Source organism: Candoia aspera, chromosome 5 (assembly GCF_035149785.1).
Source record: "Candoia aspera isolate rCanAsp1 chromosome 5, rCanAsp1.hap2, whole genome shotgun sequence".
Lineage (NCBI taxonomy): Eukaryota > Metazoa > Chordata > Lepidosauria > Squamata > Boidae > Candoia > Candoia aspera.
The window spans coordinates 13,582,480-13,608,315 of NC_086157.1; the positions used below are offsets into that span (position 1 = coordinate 13,582,480).

General features: G+C 41.9%; 1 protein-coding gene across 1 annotated transcript; it reads left to right on the plus strand.

Moving 5' to 3' along the window:
* The first annotated feature begins 1,327 nt into the window (after positions 1-1,327).
* ARHGAP22 (Rho GTPase activating protein 22) lies at positions 1,328-25,579 on the plus strand. Its single transcript, XM_063304373.1, has 8 exons — positions 1,328-1,384; positions 1,712-1,817; positions 10,273-10,480; positions 13,391-13,523; positions 16,211-16,284; positions 17,924-18,045; positions 19,225-20,095; positions 24,919-25,579. Exons 1-8 carry the CDS (start codon positions 1,328-1,330, stop codon positions 25,139-25,141), a joined length of 1,794 nt encoding a protein of 597 aa, XP_063160443.1. The 3' UTR covers positions 25,142-25,579.
* Positions 25,580-25,836: the final 257 nt, after the last annotated feature.

Here is a 25,836-nt window from a genome sequence, read left to right on the forward strand (position 1 = left end):
AATCCATCATTAAAACAGACTGTCAGGGTGTCAATGCTGTGAAAACAGGGGAGGAAGCTATCTTGGGGCCAGCAGGCACGGGGACTGCACACTCCTGCCTCCTATCTTCAACAAATCTGGTCAGAGAAGATAGGACTGTCTGATATGGAATGTGAGAGTGACCTTGGAAGACTGGGGGTGGGGGTGGCCTAGGGAACAATCAGATAAAGGAGCCTGCAACAGAATAACAGCCAAAAAAGAAAACTAGGAAGGGCCCCCCTAATTACTCAGGTGGTAAATAGGGAGAGCGGGAAATTTGCACTTTCAGATTCTGCTAATGTAGCCTTACAATAAAGTAGAGTTAACTCATCTAGTGTTGTTTCTTGTCTGGGAAAAGCACTTACCTGGGAGGGTCGACACTACCCTATCTGGGCTGCAGAAGTCCAGACAGCCTCTAGAGAGAAGTAAAGAGGTATAGAAAGCGTCTACCTCTTTCCTGCCATCCAGTGATCATCCAGATTTTTGCAGCCCTGATCTGGGATGCCCACAAGAGGCTTCCAGGCAGCCAAGTGGGAGGGAAGGAGGGGCCTTTCTGGAGGGCCTGGGTGCAGGAGAGGGGATGGTGTGCTCTGGGTGACTGAGGAAGGACTGGGAAGCCCAGTCCCACGGATGCTGTGCTGGCCTTTCTCCTTCCTGCTTCAGTTGCTGCAGCCTAGGGATGGAGCAGAACACCTGCGTTCTCTCACTGATGGTCCCCAGAGAACGTTCCAGATGCCTTGTTCAGTCGGTGGCAAAATCCAGGCTCCAAGCTTCCATCCCCACTGTCTCAGGAGAGTTTGGATTTGAAGGCAAATTTTCAAGGAGGATATGAGAGCAGAGCTTATGGGTGCCCCCCTCTAAAGCTGATGCTGAATTTGATCTTTCGTGCAGGGGTGTCTGCAGTATGGGGTCATACCCGTCCTTTTTAACATGAGTCCCATTCTTGTGGACGCCGCTGCCTTCATGTTACATGAGGAGGAAAGGATTATATACATGGACAGTAATCAGGTTTACTTTATTGACTGCAATGAGTTTAAATTAAACCAAATCAAGTTTTGTCTGGTGCTCACCCAGCTTTTGAAAGGAGTGCCTGGCACATAATTCAAAGTCTTTATCCTGAAAACTTTGGGCTCCCAAAGATAGGATGAATGGGTTTCCCAGGACCAAGAGAACTGCTGGTTATGTGACATCCAGCCCCTGCAGCTAGAGCAGAAGGCCCAGACAGGAGTCAGGCCACATTAACCAACATGACCTTTGTGTCCAGACTAATGACTCCTCATACAATCCTCTATCACCCCATTCTTGTGAGATGCTAACCATTGTAGCCTTTTCTGATGTCAGCTTCTCCCAGAAGGCGGCAGAGCAGGTGAGCAGACTCTAGATCAGAGTCCTCAGCAGAAGGTGCTGGGCTAGTGTGGAATGACACCGGTCCAGATCCTATGCTTGGAGCTGGTTCCTCTCGTGTGAAGGACTCACTGGGATGGTTGACTGTCTTCTTCCTACTCTGATGACGGAACACTGATTGTAATAATTCTGATAACCATTTTAAAAGACTGTGGTCTCTTCTGTGAGAGCATCATGCTATCATTCCCATTAGCAAAAGAGCTTCACTATCTGGTTGTGTGGTAATTTTCTGCCATTATTCTCCTGCTTGAGCTTAACTGACTCAAATGAGCAGCTGCTTCCCTGACAGCTTAAGCCCTGGAGCATCAACAAGGATAATTGGGAGGTGAGCACCGGAGTTCCTCCTTCAGCGCACAGCGAAGAGTTCTGCTTGCTGCAGCAACCAAGTGGCTATCGTAGATTTGCCATTAAATGCTACAGCAACCAGCTAATACGTGCATGGAGGGTTAATTAACTGAATTGATGAATACACTTGACTTCTGGAATTAGGTTACGAACACCAGCATTCGTTGCATCAGTAATGCTGCAGCCCAAGCAACAATTAAGATGACTTGCATTCATTGGAAACCATCAAGCAGGCTTATTTATCAGAACTCCTGCTACTGCAGAGCCCTTGCTCTTCACCCAATGGAATGTTGCAAAGAAATCTGGCAGGAGGGGGCAGGACTGCTGCCTTACATACTGTCCACCCATCCATCTGTCAGCAAGGTAACTCTGAAAAGAGAACAGAATGAGAAGCCGGCAAAACAGAAAATGAGCCAGATCAGGCCATGGGCTGCGGGAAAATTCAAGAAAAAAAAACGGGGAGGGGCAGTTGGGTTGTGGCTGTCCTGTTCAGACTATGAGGCGGCCAGACAGGATTATCACCAAAACAACTCTTTATTAAGATAACTATTTACAACAAATAGTCCATGTGATAAATGGTTTCCGATCAAGACCACCCAGGCAACAACGAAGAACAGGCAAGGTTGCAGAATCACACTGTTGCAAAACCACAGGGCAGGATTCACTGACCAGAGCTGTGGGGCTGGATGATTCTAGGGAACGTGGCAAGACTGGAACTGAAGAGGAGAGTCCGCAATCTGGAACACCGACCGAACTGGGCTGCAAGTGGAAACTAGGCTGGGCTTGACTGGATGTTCTAGGCAAGGCTGAGAACTGGAAGCAAGGCTGGACTGGACTGGAGACTCAAGGCAAGGCTGTGGGCTTGAAACAAGACTGGACTGGACTGGAGATCCTGGACTAGGCTGAGAGATAGGAACAAGGCTGGGAACGCGCTGAATGGTGACAGCGAGGTCTGGAACTGGACACAAGGCTGAAGTTGTTAGAATCGGCAGGGAGAAGATCCTCTGTGGCAGCGGGTGCAGGATACAGGTCCCCTAGGGTAGGAATCGCAGGCGCTGATTCCCCTCCGGCTACAGACGAGGTTTCCGACGCAGGTAAAGACTCTTCCGCTGTGGCTGCGAGCTTGAAGGATTGCTTGTCTCCGGCAGCTTGCTCCTCACACATCTGCCTTTTATGCCGATCCCTATTCCCTTCTGCAGCCAATCGGGCTGCCTTCTCCTTCGCATGCTTTTCTGCACTTTTGCACATGCTGATTGGAGGATTCAAATCCTCCTCTGAAGACTGGCCAATCAGCGTCTGTAACTTCTCCTGCACTGCTGAGTCATTTCTGGGTTTTGCTTTCCTGGTTTCTGCCTGGTAAGTTTCTGTTTCCCCTTCTGACTCAGAAGGAGTTTTGTTTTCTGAGTCAGAAGCTGGCTGAAACCTCACAGAGGCTTGGAATGTTGTTGACTGCTCCATTCTAAGCCCTCTCTTCCTCCTTTCCAGAGTATAGGCAGTTTTCCTTGTGCTTTCCAGTGCACACATGTACAAAAAACTCATATCAACACAATACCAGGAGAGAGGAGAAATGCATGCAGAAATACACGTAAACAACACCCATACACACACACACAACTTCCTTCCACAACAACTTCCTTACCAGAAGAAAATATTGTATTTGCCAAAATATCTCAATGTATCCAACCAACTTACAAAACGTAAAGTTAGAACAGTGCAGCTGTACCTGTGTGTGAATGTGGGAGCCTGGCACTAATTTTAGACCTAAAATGTGCAGAAACCCCTGTGGAAGTAAATCATGTTCCATTTAGCTTGGCCACTCTATGAATTGCAAACAAACATCTCAATATATCATTAGAAGATGTTTTTTCAATCAAATAACAATGATAAGTACAGTAGTATCTCCAAGAAAGTGTGGTCATGTTATTCACTGGATAGCTTTTTGCCACCAGATGTTGGCCATATGACCAGGGAATGGACTGAGGGCCCACAAAAATGATTCAGGACTGCCTGTGTCCTATGAGATGCAGCTTGCCTGCTCCCTAGTCTATAATACCTGCAATTGTCCAGTTCAGATAAAAAGTGAAAAATCACATCTGTTTCTGGTTTTCTATTCTTTTCTGAATCTTTTCAGGTCTGAGTTCTATCTCAGACTGTTTTGCCTCCAGTCAGCCTAAGCCAAACTGCAGCATTTTCCTAATGTTTGAATCAGGGCTAGAAGAAAAGTTCATTGACAATGCACAGTCAAATTAAAAATATTGTCCAAAGAATTCTCAGCTTGTTATCTGAATTAACTCCTATTTTTTTTCCAGTTATTCCAACTATTGGAATTTAAATTTGAAAGTAAAAGAGGTAGGAATACCTAACTAATATCTGGGAGCAGTTCTTATTTATGGAACTGACATACTTTCAAATAATTGTAATTAAAAGAAACGTATGTCAAACTTTAACATCACTTTTATGTATCACACAAGCAAAATCATTATCTAGTTCTAATTGAGGTTTTGTTGTGTGAAAGGTCCCCTGTGCAAGCACCAAGTCATGTCTGAGTCATGTCTGACCCTTTGGGGGGATGCTGCTTTTGCAATGTTTTGTTACTCTACTATTAATCTTTTTTTTTTCTGTTAAAGATTTCTTTAAAATTTCTTTAAAATTTCTTTTAAAGATTTCTTTCCAGGATTTTTAAGCAGGTTATAAAGGATTCTTTTGCTAAACAATGATATAAGATAAAGACTCCTTGAGTCAAAGACAACTCCTGATGACCACATGGACACATCTATGTATTATTCTATGCAACAATATAGACATTGTTTTTTAAATTTAAAACAGAGATGTATTTCCAAAAAAGATAATATCTATAGAAGGATAGATAATTATGAGGTTATACACTTAATATAACATTAATAAGAGATACCAAGCAGCGTATATTGAGTTGCTTTCATGATGTATATAAAAAAGGAATATGAATTTTTGAGCTTAATAGCAAAATCTCCACTATGTTATTATTTGTTAAAAACAGAAGAAAAAGAAAAAAGACAGAAAAATACCCCTAAAAACAATATAGATGTTTAAATTTGTAACTTCCCCCTTCTTTGTTCTGCAACCGATTTACAATATCTATTGTGTAAACTTTAGAAACCATACTCCAATATTTGTATTTACCCTGCTGCATAATGTGTAATATATATGGACATAGGACAATAAATATGGACTTTGTTTTCTTCCATGATGCCTTTTTTTGCTTTCAATCTCCAGTGCTAACCATTGCCAAGCTTTTGGGGGGGAAAGGAAGACCTTTGAACTTCAACTAGATAGTCCACCGGTGGGGTACCAGGTTTTAAATAAATATATCAAATATTTATATTTAGGACATCTATAGCAAGTACTGGAAGAATACACCTATCTTTTGCTATGTGTGAAGGTGTGTAAGACTAAGCAGTTTAGTTGTGTTTTTTGTTGGGTTAGGGTTAGGGTTAGGGTTAGTCAAGTCAATCAACTTATATCCCCATACCAAAAAAGGGAAACACTAAAGAATGTTCAAACTATCGAACAGTGGCACTCTTTTCACATGCCAGTAAGGTAATGCTCAAGATCCTTCAAGGTAGACTTCAGCAGTTCATGGAGCGAGAATTGCCAGATGTACAAGCTGGCTTTAGAAAAGGCAGAGGAACTAGGGACCAAATTGCCAATATCCGCTGGATAATGGAAAAAGCCAGGGAGTTTCAGAAAAACAGCTATTTCTGTTTTATTGACTATTCTAAAGCCTTTGACTGTGTGGACCATAACAAATTGTGGCAAGTTCTTAGTGGTATGGGGATACCAAGTCATCTTGTATGCCTCCTGAAGAATCTGTATAACGACCAAGTAGCAACAGTAAGAACAGACCATGGAACAACGGACTGGTTTAAGATTGGGAAAGGAGTACGGCAGGGCTGTATACTCTCACCCTACCTATTCAACTTGTATGCAGGACACATCATGCGACAAGCTGGGCTTGAGGAATCCAAGGCTGGAGTTAAAATCTCTGGAAGAAACATTAACAATCTCAGATATGCAGATGATACCACTTTGATGGCTGAAAGTGAAGAGGAACTGAGGAGCCTTATGATGAAGGTGAAAGAAGAAAGTGCAAAAGCTGGCTTGCAGCTAAACCTCAAAAAAACCAAGATGATGGCAACCAGCTTGATTGATAACTGGCAAATAGAGGGAGAAAATGTAGAAGCAGTGAAAGACTTTGTATTCCTAGGTGCAAAGATTACTGCAGATGCTGACTGCAGTCAGGAAATCAGAAGACACTTAATCCTTGGGAGAAGAGCAATGACAAATCTCGATAAAATAGTTAAGAGCAGAGACATCACACTGACAACAAAGGTCCGCATAGTTAAAGCAATGGTGTTCCCCGTAGTAACATATGGCTGCGAGAGCTGGACCATAAGGAAGGCTGAGAGAAGGAAGATCGATGCTTTTGAACTGTGGTGTTGGAGGAAAATTCTGAGAATGCCTTGGACTGCAAGAAGATCAAACCAGTCCATCCTCCAGGAAATAAAGCCAGACTGCTCACTTGAGGGAATGATATTAAAGGCAAAACTGAAATACTTTGGCCACATAATGAGAAGACAGGACAGCCTGGAGAAGATGCTGATGCTAGGGAGAGTGGAAGGCAAAAGGAAGAGAGGCCGACCAAGGGCAAGATGGATGGATGATATTCTAGAGGTGACGGACTCGTCCCTGGGGGAGCTGAAGGTGGCGATGACTGACAGGAAGTTCTGGCGTGGGCTGGTCCATGAAGTCACGAAGAGTCGGAAGCGACTAAACGAATAAACAACAAGTGCTGCAGCTGGGATGCTGGCTCATTACAGGAGGCCGGGAAGAAACTTGGTGCTGAAATTTTGCCCTGTCAGACCTGCATCGATATGATGAGAACTGCGGGGTTTAATCCCTTGAATTAAAGCTCCCGGGGAGGCCTTTGTTAAGGCCTGTGACCTCGGACCGATTTGCGTTCGCTTTGGTTGCAGCGAGGAGGAGGAGGAGGAGGAGAAAACCCGGGCAAGACTCGGCCTGCCGGCTTCTTTCGCTGTTTCCAGGGGGAGCCGGGAGCTGCAGGTCTCATTGGATATTTCAAATAGTTGAGGAACAAGTCATAATTAGTGCGAGTGGGGCTGAGGACAGCTAGGCTGCGCGATTACCCGCAGCACGGGAAGCATGCGCTGCTCTCTGGGCTCTGGCTGGGGCCTGGGGAACGACAGACCTCGCAGGGCCTCGGCGCGCGCCTGATGCCCGGAGCCTGATGCCCTTCCCTCCAGGCCGCCCCTGCCCACTCGCATGGCCTGGATTCTGCGGCCTCCTCGATGCCTGCCCCGCGTTCAGTTGCTGCGCCACGCCCAGAGGTGAGAGTCGGGAGGACCTAGCGGGCGGCGCCCATCGCTTCTCGTTGCAAGGTTAAGTCTCGCCTCTCGAGCGCGGGCTTTCGCCTCCCTAGAAAACTAAGTCCTGAAGGTTTGCATCAGCATAAGCCCCACTTTGCAAGCTTTCCTTTGAGCGCTTTGAATTCAAATGTGACATAATTGAGGCTGTGGGGCAAGGGTGGTAAAAAGATTCAAAGTTTCCTCATAGTGTCTGTGAGCATCAAAACGTTATTACTTATTTTATCCTGATGGGGCTTATTTTGTTAGACTGTGTATAAAGTTTGTGTGCTTGAAGTATTGTTTCTGATCGTGTGCACACGTACTTTCATCGATTGGAATACTCACAAGCATGAGATTTCCACCAGACTTGTGTTCTGCAGCACAGCTCTATTTTAGAGAACCCTGGTTTACACACAGACCAGAGCAGGAAATTTACCCCCAGGAATTACATGAGAATATGCTTCTCTGGTGGTGAAGGTGTGCCATTTTCTGGGCTTCTGCTAGATGCCCCTAGCAAGGTGCCTATGTGTGATTTTTGTCTCCTTGAAGATGTAAGCTATCAGTCAATACTGTTGTGCAGCATAAAAGGAGGTTTACTGTGTGGGATTCCCATTCTTTTCTTGATGGACTGTGTAAAACAAAGGAGGTTGGAGGGATATTTCCAACTGCATGGCTGAACTGCTTGAACCCAAGGTCAGCATTCTCCCTTCTCTCAGTGTCACCCAACAAGGTGATGAGTTGGAGCATTTTGAAGCTGTCCAAGATGCCCAGCCCTCAATGGGTTCAGGCTTGTTTTCTGCTCTACTCAGCATGTCATTAGGAATTAAGCCAGCCTGAAGAGAAGACTTTTCACCCTAGTGACTAATCAGATTTGTCTTGGAAGGATTTTTCAAACTAGGCAGTTTACTTTGTGACATCTTTCCCTAAATCCTGCTTGGGAACCAACTATCAGGCAGAATGGACGCTGGACTGGATTGCGCCTAAGCCAAGTAAAACACCTGGCATTATAATCAAGGAAGAACTAAACACCGAGTACCCTAAGCAGCACATTCTTTGTCTCAAGAATTTGGTTATTGTTCATTGGCTTTCTCCCTGAAGCCTTGATGTTGATTTTTGTGAGCATGCTTTGAAACTCCATCCTTCATTTCCTCATCATGGCATAAAATGTCAAGGATTTTCCCCCTAATTTTAAGAAAATGTGCTAGAAATGCAAATAATTTTTTTTAAAATCAGTCGTATTGATTCCATAATCACAACAGTTTATTACAATGGTATTCTTCAGAACAAAGGTGGACTTTGCTTTTGGTTGATTCATTTGCAAAGAAAAGCTCCACCACAAGTGCACTCCTCTTTTAATGTTTAATGTTTCACAAACTAATATAAGCAAATGCAAAGTATAGCCTTAACCATCATGCCTTTTTCAGCCACTTACTATTGCAACCTGCAAACAAAACATGTTATCATCCTTCCCTTTTTTCAGAGTATCCAGTTCATGTTTCTGTTTGTTGTCATAATTAAGTAGAATATAACATGTTCACATAGCACACTAACCCATGATATGACCATGATTTACTGAACTAACCAAAGTTTGTTGGGTTTATACAACATTATAAATGAATTACCAATTACACTTTGGCTTAGTGTGTTGCACAAACTCATAAGATGGGTAGAAATTTTCCAGAAGATACAGTAACAAAAAGAAAAATCTAGACCTCTATAGTTGGACCCATGTAACCCTAAATAAAATTACTTTTTCCAAGTTATCTGAATATTTCTTCAGAAACAAACAAAACCTCTCCATCTTAAAGAAGAAAATGGTTGTTTGTGGCTCAGGTATAGGAATAGCAGATGCCCTTTCTAAAGCAACCAACAAAAATATTGGTGTGAGAAAAAAATGTATTTGTTACACCAAAGTCCCAGCATGTTTTAAGGGAATAATTTCCTCAAAACATCCTGGGATTTTTGGTATATTAAAGAATACATTTTTATTACATCAATTTTCTATTATTTTCTTCCTGTTTGGTGCTGTGTTTGTTCCTAAGCAGGCCATCTAATGGGTCATGGGCCTGGTTAGTACTGAAATGGGAGAGTGTCTGGGAATCCCAGAATTAGCCTGAGATGTAATTAAAAAATTTCTGGAAGAGGGTGCTGACAAATCACTTCTGTATCTGGACATGTCTGTGAATCAGTGGAATCAACTCCAGCAAACTCAGCTCAGCATCTAGTACAAACTACAGTGCTGAAAGAATGACAAAATGCGCATTGCGACATCACCACACAAACCACACCTTTTCATAACTGCATCCCAATGTCAGAGGCAAGCCTACAAGTCAAGTGGTTTGCATTGTGACACATGGTTCATTATTTACCCCTTCCCTGTTTGAACATCAAGTTTGTGAGATTTTGAAATGAAAAAGAATGGTGAAGGCTGTCTCTCAAAAACTTGAACTAAACCAGTGGATGGTTTGGGGTGCTGCTAGTTCCCAGAGGAGTCCAATCCAGTTACTTCTGCATTTTTTCTGTCCTTCAGCTCCACCAGGCTGAGTGGACAATGAGAAGGTGCCCCTATTTATTGGCCAGTGGTATGTGGGAGGCACCCTGTGTATATATATTTATTGTGTGTGTGTGTGTATATGTATGTGTGTGTGTGTATGTATGTGTGTGTGTGTGTGTGTATGTATATATATTCATATTCATATCAGGGTCCTCCACTGGTAGAATATGACATATTTATTTGATTATTTGTTCCTTTGTTCAGAACATTTATATGGTCACCCACTCAAACAACGTATCTCTGGGTGCTATACAAAAATCACTAAACAAAACACAGTGCCACATATATTACTAAAAATAAAACAAGTGGCAATCAGAAATTAAACCTTTGTTGTATTCCACTAAATGGGAACTCTGCTCATCCTTACCCAAGTTTCCAGGCCCAAGTCTTAAGTGCCTTTCTAAAGGAGATGTACAAAACAGGTGCAAATTAGATTTGCCTACAGTTTCTCCTTCATTTCATGTTCAGTGTACCTCCTTGTCCCCATAACTCCTCCCACATGTAGAGATGTGGCTAATCAAGGACAATGCTTTTTTCTCTCATTGGCAGGGATTTTTGGTCAACGCCTGGAAGACACAGTCCTCTATGAAAAGAAGTTTGGGCAGCACCCGGTGCCCCTTCTTGTGGAACGATGTGTGGATTTCATCCGGAAGCGTGGCCTCACCGAGGAAGGGCTCTTCCGCATGCCTGGGCAGGCCAATCTGGTGAAGGACCTCCAGGACTCCTTTGACTGTGGGAAGAAGCTCCAGTTTGACAGGTAAAGGGGTCATTTTCCAAGGAACAGCAGAGGGACCTGCAAGCCCTTTGCTGGACTAGAGGACTAACTCCCATCATTCTGTCCTGCTTGGAAGCAGGATGGCTGTTTTATTACTTAGAAGAGTTATGAGATGTCTTCCAAGCTATGCCCCAGGGAAGTAGAAAATTAAAAGATGGAAACAATATGATAATACAAGTATAGAGCCAAATAAAAGCTTCATTTAATGTGGTGCCATGCAGATGTGCTAGATTACTTTTGTCATCACCTCTTGCCAGAATGGCCATTGACCATGCTGACTGGACAGATGTTCTACAAGATAAGTTCTACAAGATAAGTCATGTTCTTCAATATTTATCTATCATATACTGTTTAACAGATACATATCTCCTTACACTGGAACTAGAGGTAGCTATCATTATTAGTAACCGTTACTAGACTTGATCCTTGAACATATTTCTTAATAAAACATTTTTAAAAGCCCTAAATTGATATCTATCACTTCATCATGAGGTAGCAAATTCCATAATTTACCCATGCAGTGCCCAAAGAAATATATCCTCTCCTCTATCCCGGGTGGATTTAAAGAAAAACAAATTACAAGAGGAGCTTCGATAGCATTTGCAGTATTAGGTAAAAACTAGGTAGAGTTTGGAAGGTCATATGTTTTATCCTTTGTGTTTATAGCATCAATACACAAGCTACAGCTTGAGTGCCATAAATGTGAGATATTGGGGGCGGGTCACATTTTTTCTTTATTTTTTAAAACTCCGCTACATGCACAGCTGTATGTCAAAACAGGATTTAAAATAAATGTTGATTTATTATATAAATTTATTTAAATAAATATTTAAATTATTAAAGTAATAAATAAAGGCTGCCCAGCTGCATAGAAAAAGAATAAAATTATCTTTTAAAGAAAATCACAGAATTCATTCCCTGCTCCATCTTCACATAGTTCTGAAGTCAAAAGAGATGGTGACAACTGGTTTTTCAGGATTAAAGCCATGCCACTGGTGAAAGTTGCAAAATCAGAATAGAACATAAACCACTTGGAAGCCACAGTCACAGATGGAAGTCAATAAGACTCTGAAGGAAACAAATGGAAGAAAAATAGCATCAGGAGAACAGGTTTGAAAAGGCATTTTGTACTGTGCGGAGTTATCCAGAATTATGTATAAGTGCAGCTTCTGAGTGGTCTTTAAAAGCAGCCCTATGTAAAGTGTGTTGCAGTAGTCTAAATGGGTGATATTAAGGGCATGAGTTAACATAGCGAGGTTCTCTTGCACCAGATAAGTCTGCAACTGGTGTACCAATTGGTGGTGGACAAAGGGCCTTCCAGACAAGGTCTCCACCTGCTGCACAGGCAGGAGCTGTAAGTCTAGAAGGACCCCCAAGTTGTGAACTTGCTCCTTCAGGGCTAGTGCCTGCCAACCAGAAATAATATTGGTGTGAGAACTGTGATGGAGAAACAGTACCTCCATCTTGTCTAGGTTCAATTTCAATCTGTTTGGTCCCATCCAGATCCTGGTAGCCTCCAAGAACCATGAAAGGACATCAGCAGCATCTCCCCTATAGCCAGGGGTAGCAATAGAAGGTTTGATACCACTCAAACTGTTGCATGTCCTCATCCAGCAGTTTCATATAGATTTTAAAGGGCAGTTGAGGGAGGACAAACCTCTCTCCCCTGCAAAGCGAGGGCCACAATGCCAAGCTCTCCTCCCTTGCTTCCACTGACTGAACCCACCCATTGGAAAGAGCAGATCCACTGCAAAACGGTGCCTCCAGTTCCAATTGCATAAGCTAATGCAATATGACACCATCTATCAGAGGCTGCTGAGTGATCTAAAAGGTGCAGGAGACCTTATCCAGATCCCAAATGAGGTAATCAAGGAAGCAACCAATGCTGCCTCTGTCCCATACTTGGGCCTGAACCCTGATTAAAAAGAATCCAGAAAATCCATTTCATCTAAGGTGCTCCATAGCTGATCCATCATCACCATTTCAATAACCTTTCCCAAAAAGAGAAGCTTGGAGACTGGGAAATAGTTACCTAGGATCCAGAGATCCAGGGAGGATTTCTTCTGGGGGTGTTTATCACTGCCTCTGAAAGCTGCTGGCAACTCCTTCCCTCCCCCAGAGAGGCACTGACAATCTCCCAGATCCACATACTCATTCTACTCCCTAGCCCCACAAAGAAGCCAGGACAGACCAGGATCAAGCTCACAAGTGGCAGAGGATAACCTAAAAAGCACTCTGTCCACCTCCTCAGGGTTCACAGGCCAGAAGGAGTTCCAGATAATATGACAGCCACCACCAAAAACTCTGCCCATGAGAAGTCAAACTGAGCAACTTAATTGACAAAATGCTGTGCAAATTGGGAAGGAAATCTTGTTGGTTACAAAAACCAGCAACTGTTCTAAAGGAATGAATTAGTGACTGGCCCAATTAGCACCTTCCCTTACTAAGTTGAGAGAAGTGTAGTGTTCCACCATAGGTTGCAGGCTAGCCTTTCAAGCATTATAGCATCCTGGGGGCAGGGTCATTGGTTCGATATGTGTAGCGTGTCCTGAATTGCTCTTAACTGGGTTGGAAGGTAATGGCCTGAAAGTATGTGAGTGCTTGGTTACAGTTCCAGCCACTTCCATTTCCTGTTCACATTTGCTGTATCTGTTCCTTTCTATGAGAAAGTCCTACTTAAATGGTCCATCCCCAGGCTGTGATCGTGAGACTACCTGGTGTACTTACTTAGTCCCCAGCTAGCACTCCTGTTAGTATTCTGGTTGCTTAACAAGTTTTTTTAATCAATGAGGTTTGAAGCACATCAGTATCAGCCCTCCCATCTTTGTCAAGGGTGGCAGTAGAACCAGCTTTTTGCATGATGCTAAACCTCCTTCTTTGCCTTTATTGCAGAAATACTGATGTCCACGCAGTAGCTTCCCTCCTGAAACTTTACCTTCGAGAGCTTCCTGAGCCTGTCATTCCTTTTGCTAATTATGAAGACTTTCTCTCGTGTGGCCAGTTGCTTTCCAAGGATAAAGGAGAGGTCAGTGAATTCTATTAGACTTTTCAGCACAAGTAACTATCCAAAGGAAAAGCAGCTGTAAAAAGCTGAATATGTGAGTCTGGGAATGGTGAGAATGATGTAGAATATACTGTTGCTACTAGGTAAGAAGAAGGAAGGTAGTGGATGGCAGGACCAGAAATGGTCTGAAGAGGTGAGAGGGATCATTAAAGATGTGCAACATCTTGAACCTATTTGGCCCCTTAAGTTTACAATGCATAAAGGGGGCCAAGTTATGTCCACTAACTAATCTTGCATTTGGTCTTGGGTGTCAAAACAAGTAATTTTCCAGTTCATATCAGAAAAGTTCAGATCTGATTAAGTTCTTGAATGGGAGACCACAGGAAATCCCAGGGCTGTAGTTACTCTGGAAAATAATCTTTTTAAAAATCCTAGAAGAAAGCAATGGCAAATCATTTCTGTATTGTTGCCAAGAAAACAATATGAAATCACTAGGAATCAAACTCAGCTTAAGGGATTCTCTAGTTTTACTAGCTTAAACTCGCAGTGCCACTGTAATGCCTATTAATTTATAAGCTCTTGAAAATAGAAATCTGTACCTGGCCTTCTTGCTGCCAAAAATTCACAAAGAAAAAACTTAGTCCATGTACTGTAAGTTTTTTGGGGTGTGTGTGTGTGTTATATTAGAAATAAAAAGAAGGCCAAAGAGAGTATAGATCCTTTGAGACAAGAAAGTGGTAAAATGGTAATGGGTGATGGTGAGAAAGCAGAACTTTTCAGCTCCTATTTTGCTTCTATCTTCTCTCAGAAGGGAAGTTGAACTATAGTTGGTCATCAGTATGCAAGTTGGGGAATAACGGAACTTCAGCTTTAAGACAGACAAGGAGAAAGTAAGAGAGAGCTAATTTAAATGAATTAATGTCTCCAGGGCCAAGTATATTACATCCTAGGGTACTGAAAGTACTAACAGAAGTGATAGCAGACCACTCTCAGTATTTTTTGAGAACTCTTAGATGACTGGTGAGGTCCCAGAAAAGTGGCAGAGAGCAAATGGGCAAACTAGGTTCCTTGGCTTTGGTTTAAGATGCCTTTTTGACCCTCAATGGCACCACAATAGAAATCAATAACCCATGAGAAAGGTTGGGTTTTTTAAAAGCAGCCTTGGTCCTTTAAGAAATTTCAACCCCTCCCATTCCGGAGGGGCTCAAAAGGGGTGGTACTCCCTGTTCCAGCCTGTGGGCTGCCCACTCTTGCCACAAAAGGATGCCTGCTGCTTCACTTGCTGGTGGCTTCTTTTTTACAGCATCTCTCCTGACAACTGAGATGCTTAGGAACTTGGTTGGTCACAAATTACACATTTGACTCTGTTTATGGACACTTTGTAATTTTCAGATGAAAATTAACTATTGTGGAAAGTAGTACTTTATTTCTCAGCAATATTATTGATTATTTTTAAGTATCATTCATGTAGAATAAACATAGAGGAGGAGCCTGATGGAAAATCAAGTGATGGGTTCATTCTCAACACAGACTGATAGCAGTGTTCCAGGACTGAATCTCAGTCTCTCCCAGGGTGTTATCTAACTGGTTTGGTCCCTTTCTTGTGAACTGGCTGTTAAATTCCCCTGCTTCCTTCAAGGAAGAGATAGAGGCTGAGTAGTCACAGGTTGAGTGGAGCTCACAGTCTCAAGCAGAAGGCCCAGGGAGCTCACAACTGTACTATTGCTCTGTGTGCCCCTCTCCCCATCCCCATCCCCACCCCTGCACCAGCTGCTTCCTCTACAGCCATGGCCCCTGTTGGTGTGTGCAGTGGAGTGCTCAAGAACAAAGCTAGTCCAGTTCCCCACTAGATAAAATCCAAGCTGAAGAAGAAGAGACAAGGCAGAAACAGGAATTGTTCCTGTAGGAACCAGTTGTTGCTTAATTTAGATAATGCCTCTGGTCTGTCATGTTACTGAAACCTCATCCTAAACATTTGGCATGCTTAAATATTGTGTATATTTGAATTTCCTTACTCCTTAGTTTGTCTTTTCCCTGTGGAAGTTATTATTGAATATCCCGAATTTGTGAAGATGCCCCACACTTTATGCCAGGTAAAGTTATGAAGAACTTTTTAAAAAAAATATTGTCCTCTCTCTAAAGAAACAGGACTGCTATTGCAGCCCACTGAATTCAGAAGATGGAAAACTATATTTGTAGTTTTTAAGGCTGAATCCACCAGTGGTTCTGCTGTAATAGAATTTTTGTACCAGTGTGAAATTGCCTTAAATCATGTTTGAGATCGCTCCAGTTCTGTGATTCTAAACACCTCGTTAGAATCAGAGCCTGTTAGAAAGAAAGAGAAGGAGGTGCTGAGGCAGGCAGCCATGAAATGGCTACAACTCAGGATCAATATAACCACACATGGAGAAACATGGCTTCTTAAGTTGAGCATCCTTCTGTAGTACTATATTATGCTCAGTTGAGAAAGGTCTTACCCTTCAGGACCCAGAAGGAAGTCCTGGATTCAGGCTTGAGTCTCAGAGAGTCAAGCCAGTGACTAAGAACAAGCCAGTGAAGAGGGCTGCCATAGAGCCCCCCCCCCTCTCTCTCTCACACACACACACACACACACACACACACACAGTCAGATTATCAGATAAATTTTGTTTAGCTATTGAGTGAAAAATGGCATCTGCTGTTCATGCTGTATTTGTTTGACCACTCAGGGAATGCAGGAACTGACAAAACAAGTGAGCTGTCTTCCACGGGCCAACTACAACCTCCTCAAATTCATCTGCAAGTAAGTCATGTTCATGGACAGGGGAATGGAATCCCTGTTTGCCAGGCCAGATACAAGTCAAGAAAAGCCCATTTGTTTCTGTGTTGTTCACTAGTGTCCATAAGCTCAATTGGCTGCTTTGTTGACCCCATTTCCACTTCAGATTGCTCTTCTCTTCCTGAGAATAGTGAAGTAATCCCATAGCCAGTAAAATTTGCCAGGGCAAATGAAGTGAATGCAAAGAGAACTGCTGTTACTGCCATAAAGCTTCTATATGTGGCAATGCATTGCAAACCTAAAAGGATATGAATTTTTATTCTTTTTTTTAGTCTGAGGGGGAAAACACTCCATACCAATGCAAATAGGAAAGTGTTCCCTGTTGGCAATGTTGCTGCTCCCATTTTCCTTCCAACTAGTTCTTAGGAGAGGCTATTTTCTGGGGCATAGAAAGAATTGTTGGGTGGTGAGGCAGCTGTCGCGATTGAGGCAGTTTGCATATCTGCGAGAAGATGCAAAGACTTTTGGCCTCCTTAGTGATTCAGAATAGGAGTGAAATAGAAGGCACCTTCAGTACAAGCTTAGTTAGTTTTGCATTTATGATCTGCAAACAGGTTTCTTGAGCTCTGATTTTTGTTGTTTTTATTCCTGACAATTATCTCCCTTTGGTAAGTCAAGCATGGGGTTCTCTCCATAATAAATCTGATGGGGAATGTTATGAAGCTCATGATTTAACAAGGATTCTACACTTTTAAGTATGGAAAACACCAAGCATTATATTTTGCAGAGTCCTAAAATTGATCAGAAAATACTATTTTTATTTTGACTGGGGCTAAAGCTAATTAACATAAATGTAGCATTAATTTCAGTATCAAGAATGGTGAACATTTGTCTTTTGAAGATACTTTACTGACCTGAATTAATATTTTGTTCTCATTAGTGGGGTATTGGTTGAAACAGACAAGTGTAACCCATATCAAATAGTAGACTATGTTTAGTGTTAGTGTTGAGAGCAAGTTTGGTGTAGAGGGTGAAGGCACCATGCTAGAAACTGAGAGACTGTCAGTTCTAGCCCCACCTTAGGCACAAGGCCAGCTGGGTGACCTTGGGCCAGTCCCCCTCTCTCAGCCTCGGGAAGAAGGTGGCAATGGCAAGCCACTTCTGAAAATGGTGCCAAGTAAACTGCATGGAATTGTCCAGGCAGTAATCAGGAGTCGGGACTGACTCAAAGGCATAAAATAAAAGTGTTAACTATATGTTTTCTGGATTTGCATAGGATTGTGAATAATATATATGCAAGCAGTGCCGGATGTAGTTTAACAGAGATTTTAAACAAATGAGACCTAGAGGATATGTCCTAGGTCCCAATCTGGATCAGGGCTAATCAGTGCAAGTTGGGGAACCTTAAACCTTTCCCTGCCCAGTTGCAGCATTTCCAAATCCCACCACCAGTAGTCCCAGCATGATGTCCCCAAAAAAGAAAAAGCATCCCCATTGACCTCAGAGGCCGAGTTAAGCCTGTTGTCCAAACTAGGCCAGACTAAGCATCTGTGTGGATCGCATGGCCATGTGAGGTGTGACAATAAGGTTGGAAATCTTTGTCTGTGCCACTTTGCCAGTGATTAATAAACTTTTCATTTATATTTTGGTGGGGCTTTTCAAGATTTCTTGATGAAGTTCAGTCTTACGCCAGCCATAATAAGATGAGCGTCCAGAATCTTGCCACCGTGTTTGGACCAAATATTCTTCGGCCTCAAATAGAAGATCCTGTGACTCAGATGGAAGGTAGGCATGTTGTATTCCTAAGTCCAGACCCCAGATGTAAGTGGAGACTGCCTGGCAGCACCAGAATCTGCAAATTCAGTTACCTGTACTTGAGAAGAACTGTGTTCAATGGCAATACCAGAAGTTTACAAAGGAATGGACAGCAAAATCTTCTCAAAAATGTGTGTTCAGTTGATAAGTGAATGATTTGAATGAATAAAATGGTTGATTGATGGATACAAAGGCTAAGAATGTGTGGACTGGCTGTAATCCATCAGTTTTAATTTTCAGACTAAAATTTAGATTTCAGTTTGATCTGATGAAAATTTGAATTTATGCAGGAAAAATACTATTTTGCATATGACATGACCTAAATTTATTTTGTATCTTTGAATGTATTGGGAGGCATTCAATCTGATTCAACAATTCAGTTTTCTGATTTAAATCGGCTTTGCATAGTCCTAGGAGAAAATGTAGATATAATGATTCTCTCTCAGAATATGAATCTATACATCTGATGAAGTGGACTCTTCTCCATAGAAATGTATGCCATTATAAGTTTGACTCTCTTTAAGGTGTCATGTTTTGTTCATTGTTTTTGTTCAGCATACTACTGCAGAAAGCCCTCTAGAGTTCCTGTATTTTCTTCTCTGACATCCTTTCAGATACTTGAAAAGAGCGCTACCATATTCCCTGCTCAGTCTGTTCTTCTCAAGTTGCAACAAATAATCTTTCATTTTCTTCTTGTAAATCTCAGTTTCTGCTTCCTTGATCGTCTTTGCTACCATTCTCTGAACTTGTTCCTTTTTGGCTGAATCCGTCTTGAAATGTGGTATCTGGAACTGAACTCAGTACTCAAGGTACTCACCAATGGAAAAGGGAAAGGTATTAGATTTCCCTCCTACTTTGGTGTCATCTGCAAATCAGACTAGCATTCCTTCCACCTTTATCTCATCCAAGTCCTTAATGAAAACAATGAGTTCAGATCCAGGACCAGTCCCTGCAGCACTCCACTTGAAGATCGACTTACTTGTATTGCCATCCAGACTACATTTAACTCAGTAGATCATCAGAATGGCATGGAGTGCTTTGTTTTCAAGGAAAAAGTAATCCCTTGATATGTAATCCCTTGCATTGAGTAAACTTAATGTTTCTCTGCAAAGCAAATTGCCCTAACATGACTGACTATTTATCTCACAGGTACTTCACTGGTTCAGTGCTTAATGACTATTTTGATAAGCGAGCATGGAAAGATCTTTGGTTCCACTTTGATTCAGGACTCAGTTCAACCAGAAGCTGATCTCCAGTGCCCACTGAGTTGTACATACTGGAACTCACAGGGCGGCAGGACAGAAAACAGCATTTCCAGCTGTGTTGGCTCACTTTCAACTATAAGGCCTTCTTCAGCTAAGCCTAGCATGCAACACTGCAACAAGAAAGGAAAAGGCCACCAGCCTGCCAGCAGCTCCAATCACAGGAGGCAAGGTTTATCCACTTGGAAATGCTCCCTTTTGCAGCAAGGAGCTGGGTCATTCTACCACCCATTGGGGAGCTCCTTCTTGGAAAGCTCCTGCTTATCTTTACGTGCGAACTGGCTGGTGGATGAACCCTCGTCTGTTCAAGTCCACTGTGGCCCATCCTTTGGAGAACAAATTAAAGATTCAGATTCGTGCCAAAGGCTCTCCACCTATGATAACGTCCCCATCTTTCATCTCTCTGATGGTGCTTGCAGTAATGCCAGTCCCAGCTGCTCAACCTCCTCCAGTGGTCTGTCTCTTGCTGTGGATTCTGTTACCGCCTGTGCCACCTTCAAAACAAGAGCCTGCCTAGCCTTGAACCCTCTTCTGAAGGAAAGCTCTCTGGGTGGCCCATTGCCACACAGTGGCGTCTGTCCGCAGAGCAGCAGTTGGGAGGGGCCAGAAGCACGCTGCAGCAGAAGCAGGGATGAACGCAATCTGGCAGTTGCTTCCAAAGACGCTTTCCACTGCTCTGAAGCCCTGCAAGATCTCGTTGCGGAACTGGAGGCGGAGCTAAGAAAACAAAGGTCTGAGTATGAGACTACTTTTAAAAGGTATGCGAGTTCAAGAGGCAAGGAGAGAGGCCAGGGAACCTTTCCGTAACCAGTGGCTCTGACTATGCCTGACAGGTGTTTTGCTGTTACCCAAAAGTTTCCTGGGACAGCCTTGAGTTCACTCATAATGGAAAGAGGACTAAGGAGAGACCAGCTGTGATTGCTTTCAGAACTACTTCTGTCTGTTTCCTGTCCCCATGTAAGATACTGTCTTCTTTTTAAAAATAAGGCTACTAAAGGACTTGAAATTCCAAAAGCCAGGGCAGTTTAGCTCACAAGCTCTAATGCCACTCACAAGCCAGGAAGGTGAAGTAGCTGTTCTCTTTTCCAGATCTGGTTCCAGTTATCACTTTAGCTCTAGCATCTGTCAGGTTATCTCCACTCAGGCCTGTTCTACCAAATCTAGGTCTACTTTGACCAATCCTCAATCCTGAGAGTTCATAAAATAACATAACAAGCTGGCTTGGTCTAATTGCCTTTGCTTCCTTCTTTGTTTCTTGAAAAGGGTACAAATGAAAAGAGAAGAAAGAAAAAAATTAAAGAGTGCCATGTTTTAGCAGGATGGTTTCGGGTAAAAGGGCCACAAAGCCTGCTTGGTTAGTCAGGACAACTGGTGTGATGCAGCAGTTACTGCTTTTTGCTGGTATTTGCTGCCACCACTTCCCTTTCCTTACTCAACAAGGTTTTGGAGCCTAACCAGAAGGAAAGCACTTTCTCCATTTTCTGCTAATTGAGCAACACAAGGAGATCCCGTATCTGGTGGTCTACCTGGGGAGGCTTAGGTCTTCTATGGCATGTTGCAAGATTATAAACCCCTAGGTACAAATTGGCATCAAAATGTCTGCTAAAAATAGCATTTAGGGTTTATTATGAACACACAGTAAGAAAAAAAAAGATGGGCAGGCTTAAAAAAAAGGATTAGGGTTAAAAAGAGAAGGTGTGAGAGAACAATGGATAGGCCCACACAAAATGGAGCTTAGGTTTCAGAGAAAAACAAGCTTTGAAAGAACTTGGTCAAGGCTTATGTACGCACAAAATAAAACTCTAATGCCACTTTATCTAGTTACTCACTGCATCTAGAAGCCCACGTGGCTAATATTCATTTCTGTGTCCTGGAAGATTTTCCCCCACAATTGGGGGGAAGGAACGCTGATTTCCTTCCTTCCTTCCCTACTGCCAGCTGTTGCTCTCAGAAAATAAAAAATATCCAAACCTCCAGGAAGCTCCTTCACTATTTAACTTCAAAAGAATGGGGATTTATCCCCTAGAATTATCTTATTAGAGATTAATTTTGGATATATTTCTGGCCTAATGGAGATATCTAGAAGCTTGCAGTGTTGGAGCAACTAGGAGTATATGATCCATGTTACCTTGTGTTCAAAGTGTGCACCTGAAATTGGTTGAATTAGAGAAGAATTAAATACATCCCATGATTTCACGGACTAATGTACAGATAAATATATGTGGAAATAGTAGAAAATGTAGGCTTGGTGAGATTTTGCAGTTACAATAAGGCAGCATTCTCCAGTGAAAGGCTTGACAAGAGGCTGGAAGAAAGATGGCATTGCACTGTTTGAGTGTTTCCAGATGAGATGTTTGTTTGTTTAATTAATTTTTATCCCATCTTTATTATTTTTATAAATAACTCAAGGCGGTGAACATACCTAATACTCCTTCCTCCTCTTTCCCCCACAACAACAACCTTGTGAGGTGAGTTGGGCTGAGAGAGAGCACCTGGCCCAAGGTCACCCAGCCGGCTTTCATGCCCAAGGAGGGACTAGAACTCACGGTCTCCTGATTTCTAGCCCAGCACCTTTACCACTAGACCAAACTGGCTCCCCACCAGTCAGAACATTCTCTTGGAGGAGCTCCAAATGGAGGTGTCAGAGGAGACTTCCCAAAAACTTCAACAGGTGCAACAAGAAATTGAAAGAGATGATACTGAACGAGGCACTACAGGCATAGATTTTTCTAAACTTTTGGTTTGAGGCTGGATTACAAATGCTTAATGAGGAATACAAATGCTCCTCAAAAGTGAAAAAAACATTTCATTATTTGAAAAAATTAAGATATAATTTGCTTACAAGAGACACATATTAGAAAAAAGGACATAAAATATTTGATTCATAAAAATTAGGGTGAAGAATTTATTTCTGCAGCAACCAAAAAAAAAGGAATTTGTCTTGTACATAAATCCCAAACTAAAACCAGAACTTGTATTGAATGAGTATGGTAGATTTGTTGGTGTGGAAGTTAATTGGAAGTTAATTTGCATGGGGCTAAGACTTTGATACTGGGAGTTTATGCTCCAAATGAGGACAAAGTAGTGTTTTATAAATGGCTTATGGAGAGATTAATAGATTTTTCCAATGAAAATTGGTGGTTGATGGGGGATTGGAATGAAATGATCTCCCCACAACTGGATAGAACTTCTGAAAAAAATATTAGGATTACTCAAGGCAAGTTACCATTTTTTTTTTTAATCTGATGGACAATTTAGGACTGATTGATATATGGAGACAGAAAAATGGCAATTCAAGAGAGCATACTTACTTTTCTGAAAGTCATAGATCTTTTTCAAGAATATACATGATTTGGGTCTCAAAGAATTTGGCCAGTAAGGTTGCTAAAATAGATATATTACCAAAGACTTTTTCGGATCATAATCCTATGAGTTTGATTTACAAAAGAAAATCTAATTCTTTTAGATGGACACTGAACGAAATGTTGCTACAGAAAGGAGTAATAGTGGAGGATTGTAAAAGTTGGAACAGTTGGAAAGAAGTCATGGAACTTTGTTATTGTACATGATAACTGCAGTGAGATTATTGTATGCACAAAGATGGAAAGATTCAGCACTACCCACAATGGAGGGATGGTTGGTGAAAATGATGGAACTTGGCTGAGATAGCTAAACTGACTTCTTTGATCAGAGAAAAGACAGTATCTACATTTATTGCTTACTGGAAACCCCTTATAGACTTTTTGCATGAAACAAAAAAACTTAAGATTTATGGTTTTGATGATTAAATAGAATAGATTATAGAAAGAAGAGACCTATGTTATAACCATAGAGCAAGAGGTAAACTTATAACTGTACTTGTAACTGCTGTGAAGAATATTGGAAGCTACTTCTTTATATCTTTTTCTTTCTTTTCTATTTTTTCCTTTATTTTTCTTGCATTTCTCTTTTTTTCTTAATATAGTTTTTTTATATTCTTTTAAAAAATCTTTAATGAGTATATGAATATACATATATGCTGTATACATATATATATATATATATAGAGAGAGAGAGAGAGAGAGAGGGAACATCTCTTTCCCACTGTACTGGATTTTCTGTAGTAAGAAAAATTACCCAATCATAATCTAAACCTCTCCATAAAGGAGGAAGAACGATTGAATCATGCAAGCCTGGAATTCTGGAAGCCTTCTTTGATATCTGCTGAAATTTCCCTTCCTCACCAACAAACCTGAGAATACTATTTAGTATTTATATATATAAATATAAAATATATATTTAAATATAAATATATAAAATATAAATATTTAATGTTAATACCACGCGGCGGGGTGAGCTCCCGTTGTTAATCCCAGCTCCTGCTCACCTAGCAGTTCGAAAACATGCAAATGTGAGTAGATCAATAGGTACCGCTTCGGCGGGAAGGTAACGGCGTTCCGAGTCGTCATGCTGGCCACATGACCCGGAAGTGTCTATGACAACGCCGGCTCCAAGGCTTAGAAACGGAGATGAGCACCGCCCCCTAGAGTCGGATTCGACTGGACTTTACGTCAAGGGAAACCTTTACCTTTACCTATATAAAATATTAATATTTAATGTTAATATTTTGATATTAATACTATTTACTATTTAATGTTATCCACACAATTGGCCCCCACCTTGATACTTCTGCGAAAGGCCCTGAATATGTGGTTCTGTCAGCAAGCCTGGGGGCCCCAGGTTGAGACGGAGCCGATCAAGTGGCTGATTTGATTGTGTTTGTAGCTGTTGCAAGGGGTGGCTGGTTGATGAGTTTTTTACATTGTGGATTTTAATTCTGTATACCACTTGGAGTTGTCGTGTGAGAGTTGGGCGGCCATATAAATTTATTAAATGAATAAATAAAATACTCCATTTTTCGGATGTACACAATGTAGTTAAATTCCCTGCACCTGAATTCCTAAGTAACCAAGACAGTTGGTTATGCGACAGTTCAGGATAAATGGCAAAATTGCTTTCTCTGCACTCACTGGAGCTACCTGGGCAGTGATGCTAGGAACCTTTGTACACAAATGCACATATTCCTATAGAGATCCTTTGCCCTTATTCATAAAATCTGTTGTTTACCTTCCATTACCCTGTGTCCCTGACCTGAATTGTGAGGGGACCAAGACATTAATTTTCACAAACATCCCTCTGGGAAGTGTGGGGGGGGAGGGGGTAATAACTCTGATATGGCATGAGGAGGGCCTTTAATATTACTGACACAACAATTTCTGCTGACAATTTTCAAAACCCTGCAGTTGTCTGTCAGCAGGGGGTTCATGGCCCAGACAGAAAATGGTCAAGGGCTGCAAGTTGCCTATGCAAGCCAAGGGCTGGCCTTGCCATGCCACCAGCAAACAGGTTTTGCTTTGGTGGAGGGGGCAGCTAAAGGAACCAAATGGTCAAAAGCCTTCACATCTCTACAAACCAAAGTTGGCTGTAACTATGGAGACATGACAGTTGTTTTGACTTTCTCAGGCCTTCTGGAGTCAATCTGACACAACTGTTCAAAATGTATTTGCTGTGTAATTAATTAATGTGCTCTCTTCACTTTAAGAATGGAAGAAACAAGCACAGAACTAAGGAAACTGGCGACAAGATTAGAAGAAGAGCTAATCAAAGAGAAAAAGAAGTATACAGTGTTGGAAATCAAGTTGAGGAACTCTGAGCGGGCAAGGAAAGATGCAGAGAAAAGAAACCACCTCTTACAAGAAGAAATGGAGCATTTCTTCACAACACTGGGGAATATTACTGCAAAAAGTCAGTTCGCTAAAGTCTGAAGACGGGTGCAGGGCTGATACCCTCTACACTCTACTTCCCAGCCAAACAATTCCATTTTGCTCTGGTCTGTAACACTGATGCACATACAAAGGTGTGAACCTACTTTGCTACATTACTCATGTACTAAAATTACAGTTGTTGGTCTAAATGGAAAATCAGAGATTGGTGAGGAAGAGGTGGGTGGATTTCATTTACAACACAATTGCTTTGCTAGCCCAGGATAAGGTAGTACAGTATGCATAGTGGCAAAGACAGATTATAGCTCTGGATCAAAGCCTTCCCCAGCATGGAAGGATAAGATTTAGCTGATCTACAAAATTAAAATTAGTTTTGGCTTGTCTTTTTATGCTCTCCTTCTACAGAAGGCTTTGCTAGCATTATTAGCATTGCCATTCTGTGATATCAACACTCGTTACATATTCAGGATGGTTTTCACTTACACGTTTTTGCATCTACTGTATTAGGCTTATTCTCATAGGGAGCTCTCTTTAAGAGAATGGCAGGTCTTCCCCCCACCCCAGTGGCTGATTCAGATAGGTCAAATTGCTTTTTAAAAAAACAACATTAATTTATAAAAAGTGCAGCTGAAAGATATTTTGGAATCTACTAGAATTGAATATGCAATTTCTCATTCAGCAGTTATTTTTTGCAAGGGAAATACTACAGGCCTGGTCTTTAGATGAATAGGATGAGT

Excerpts from the sequence above, each read along its gene's own strand:
- ARHGAP22 (XM_063304373.1), top strand. The coding sequence starts at position 1,328 with ATGCTAACCATTGTAGCCTTTTCTGATGTCAGCTTCTCCCAGAAGGCG. Across the intron at positions 18,046-19,224 it reads TCCTGTGACTCAGATGGAAG|GTACTTCACTGGTTCAGTGC; the intron begins GTAGGCATGTTG and ends TTTATCTCACAG. Across the intron at positions 20,096-24,918 it reads TATGAGACTACTTTTAAAAG|AATGGAAGAAACAAGCACAG; the intron begins GTATGCGAGTTC and ends CTTCACTTTAAG.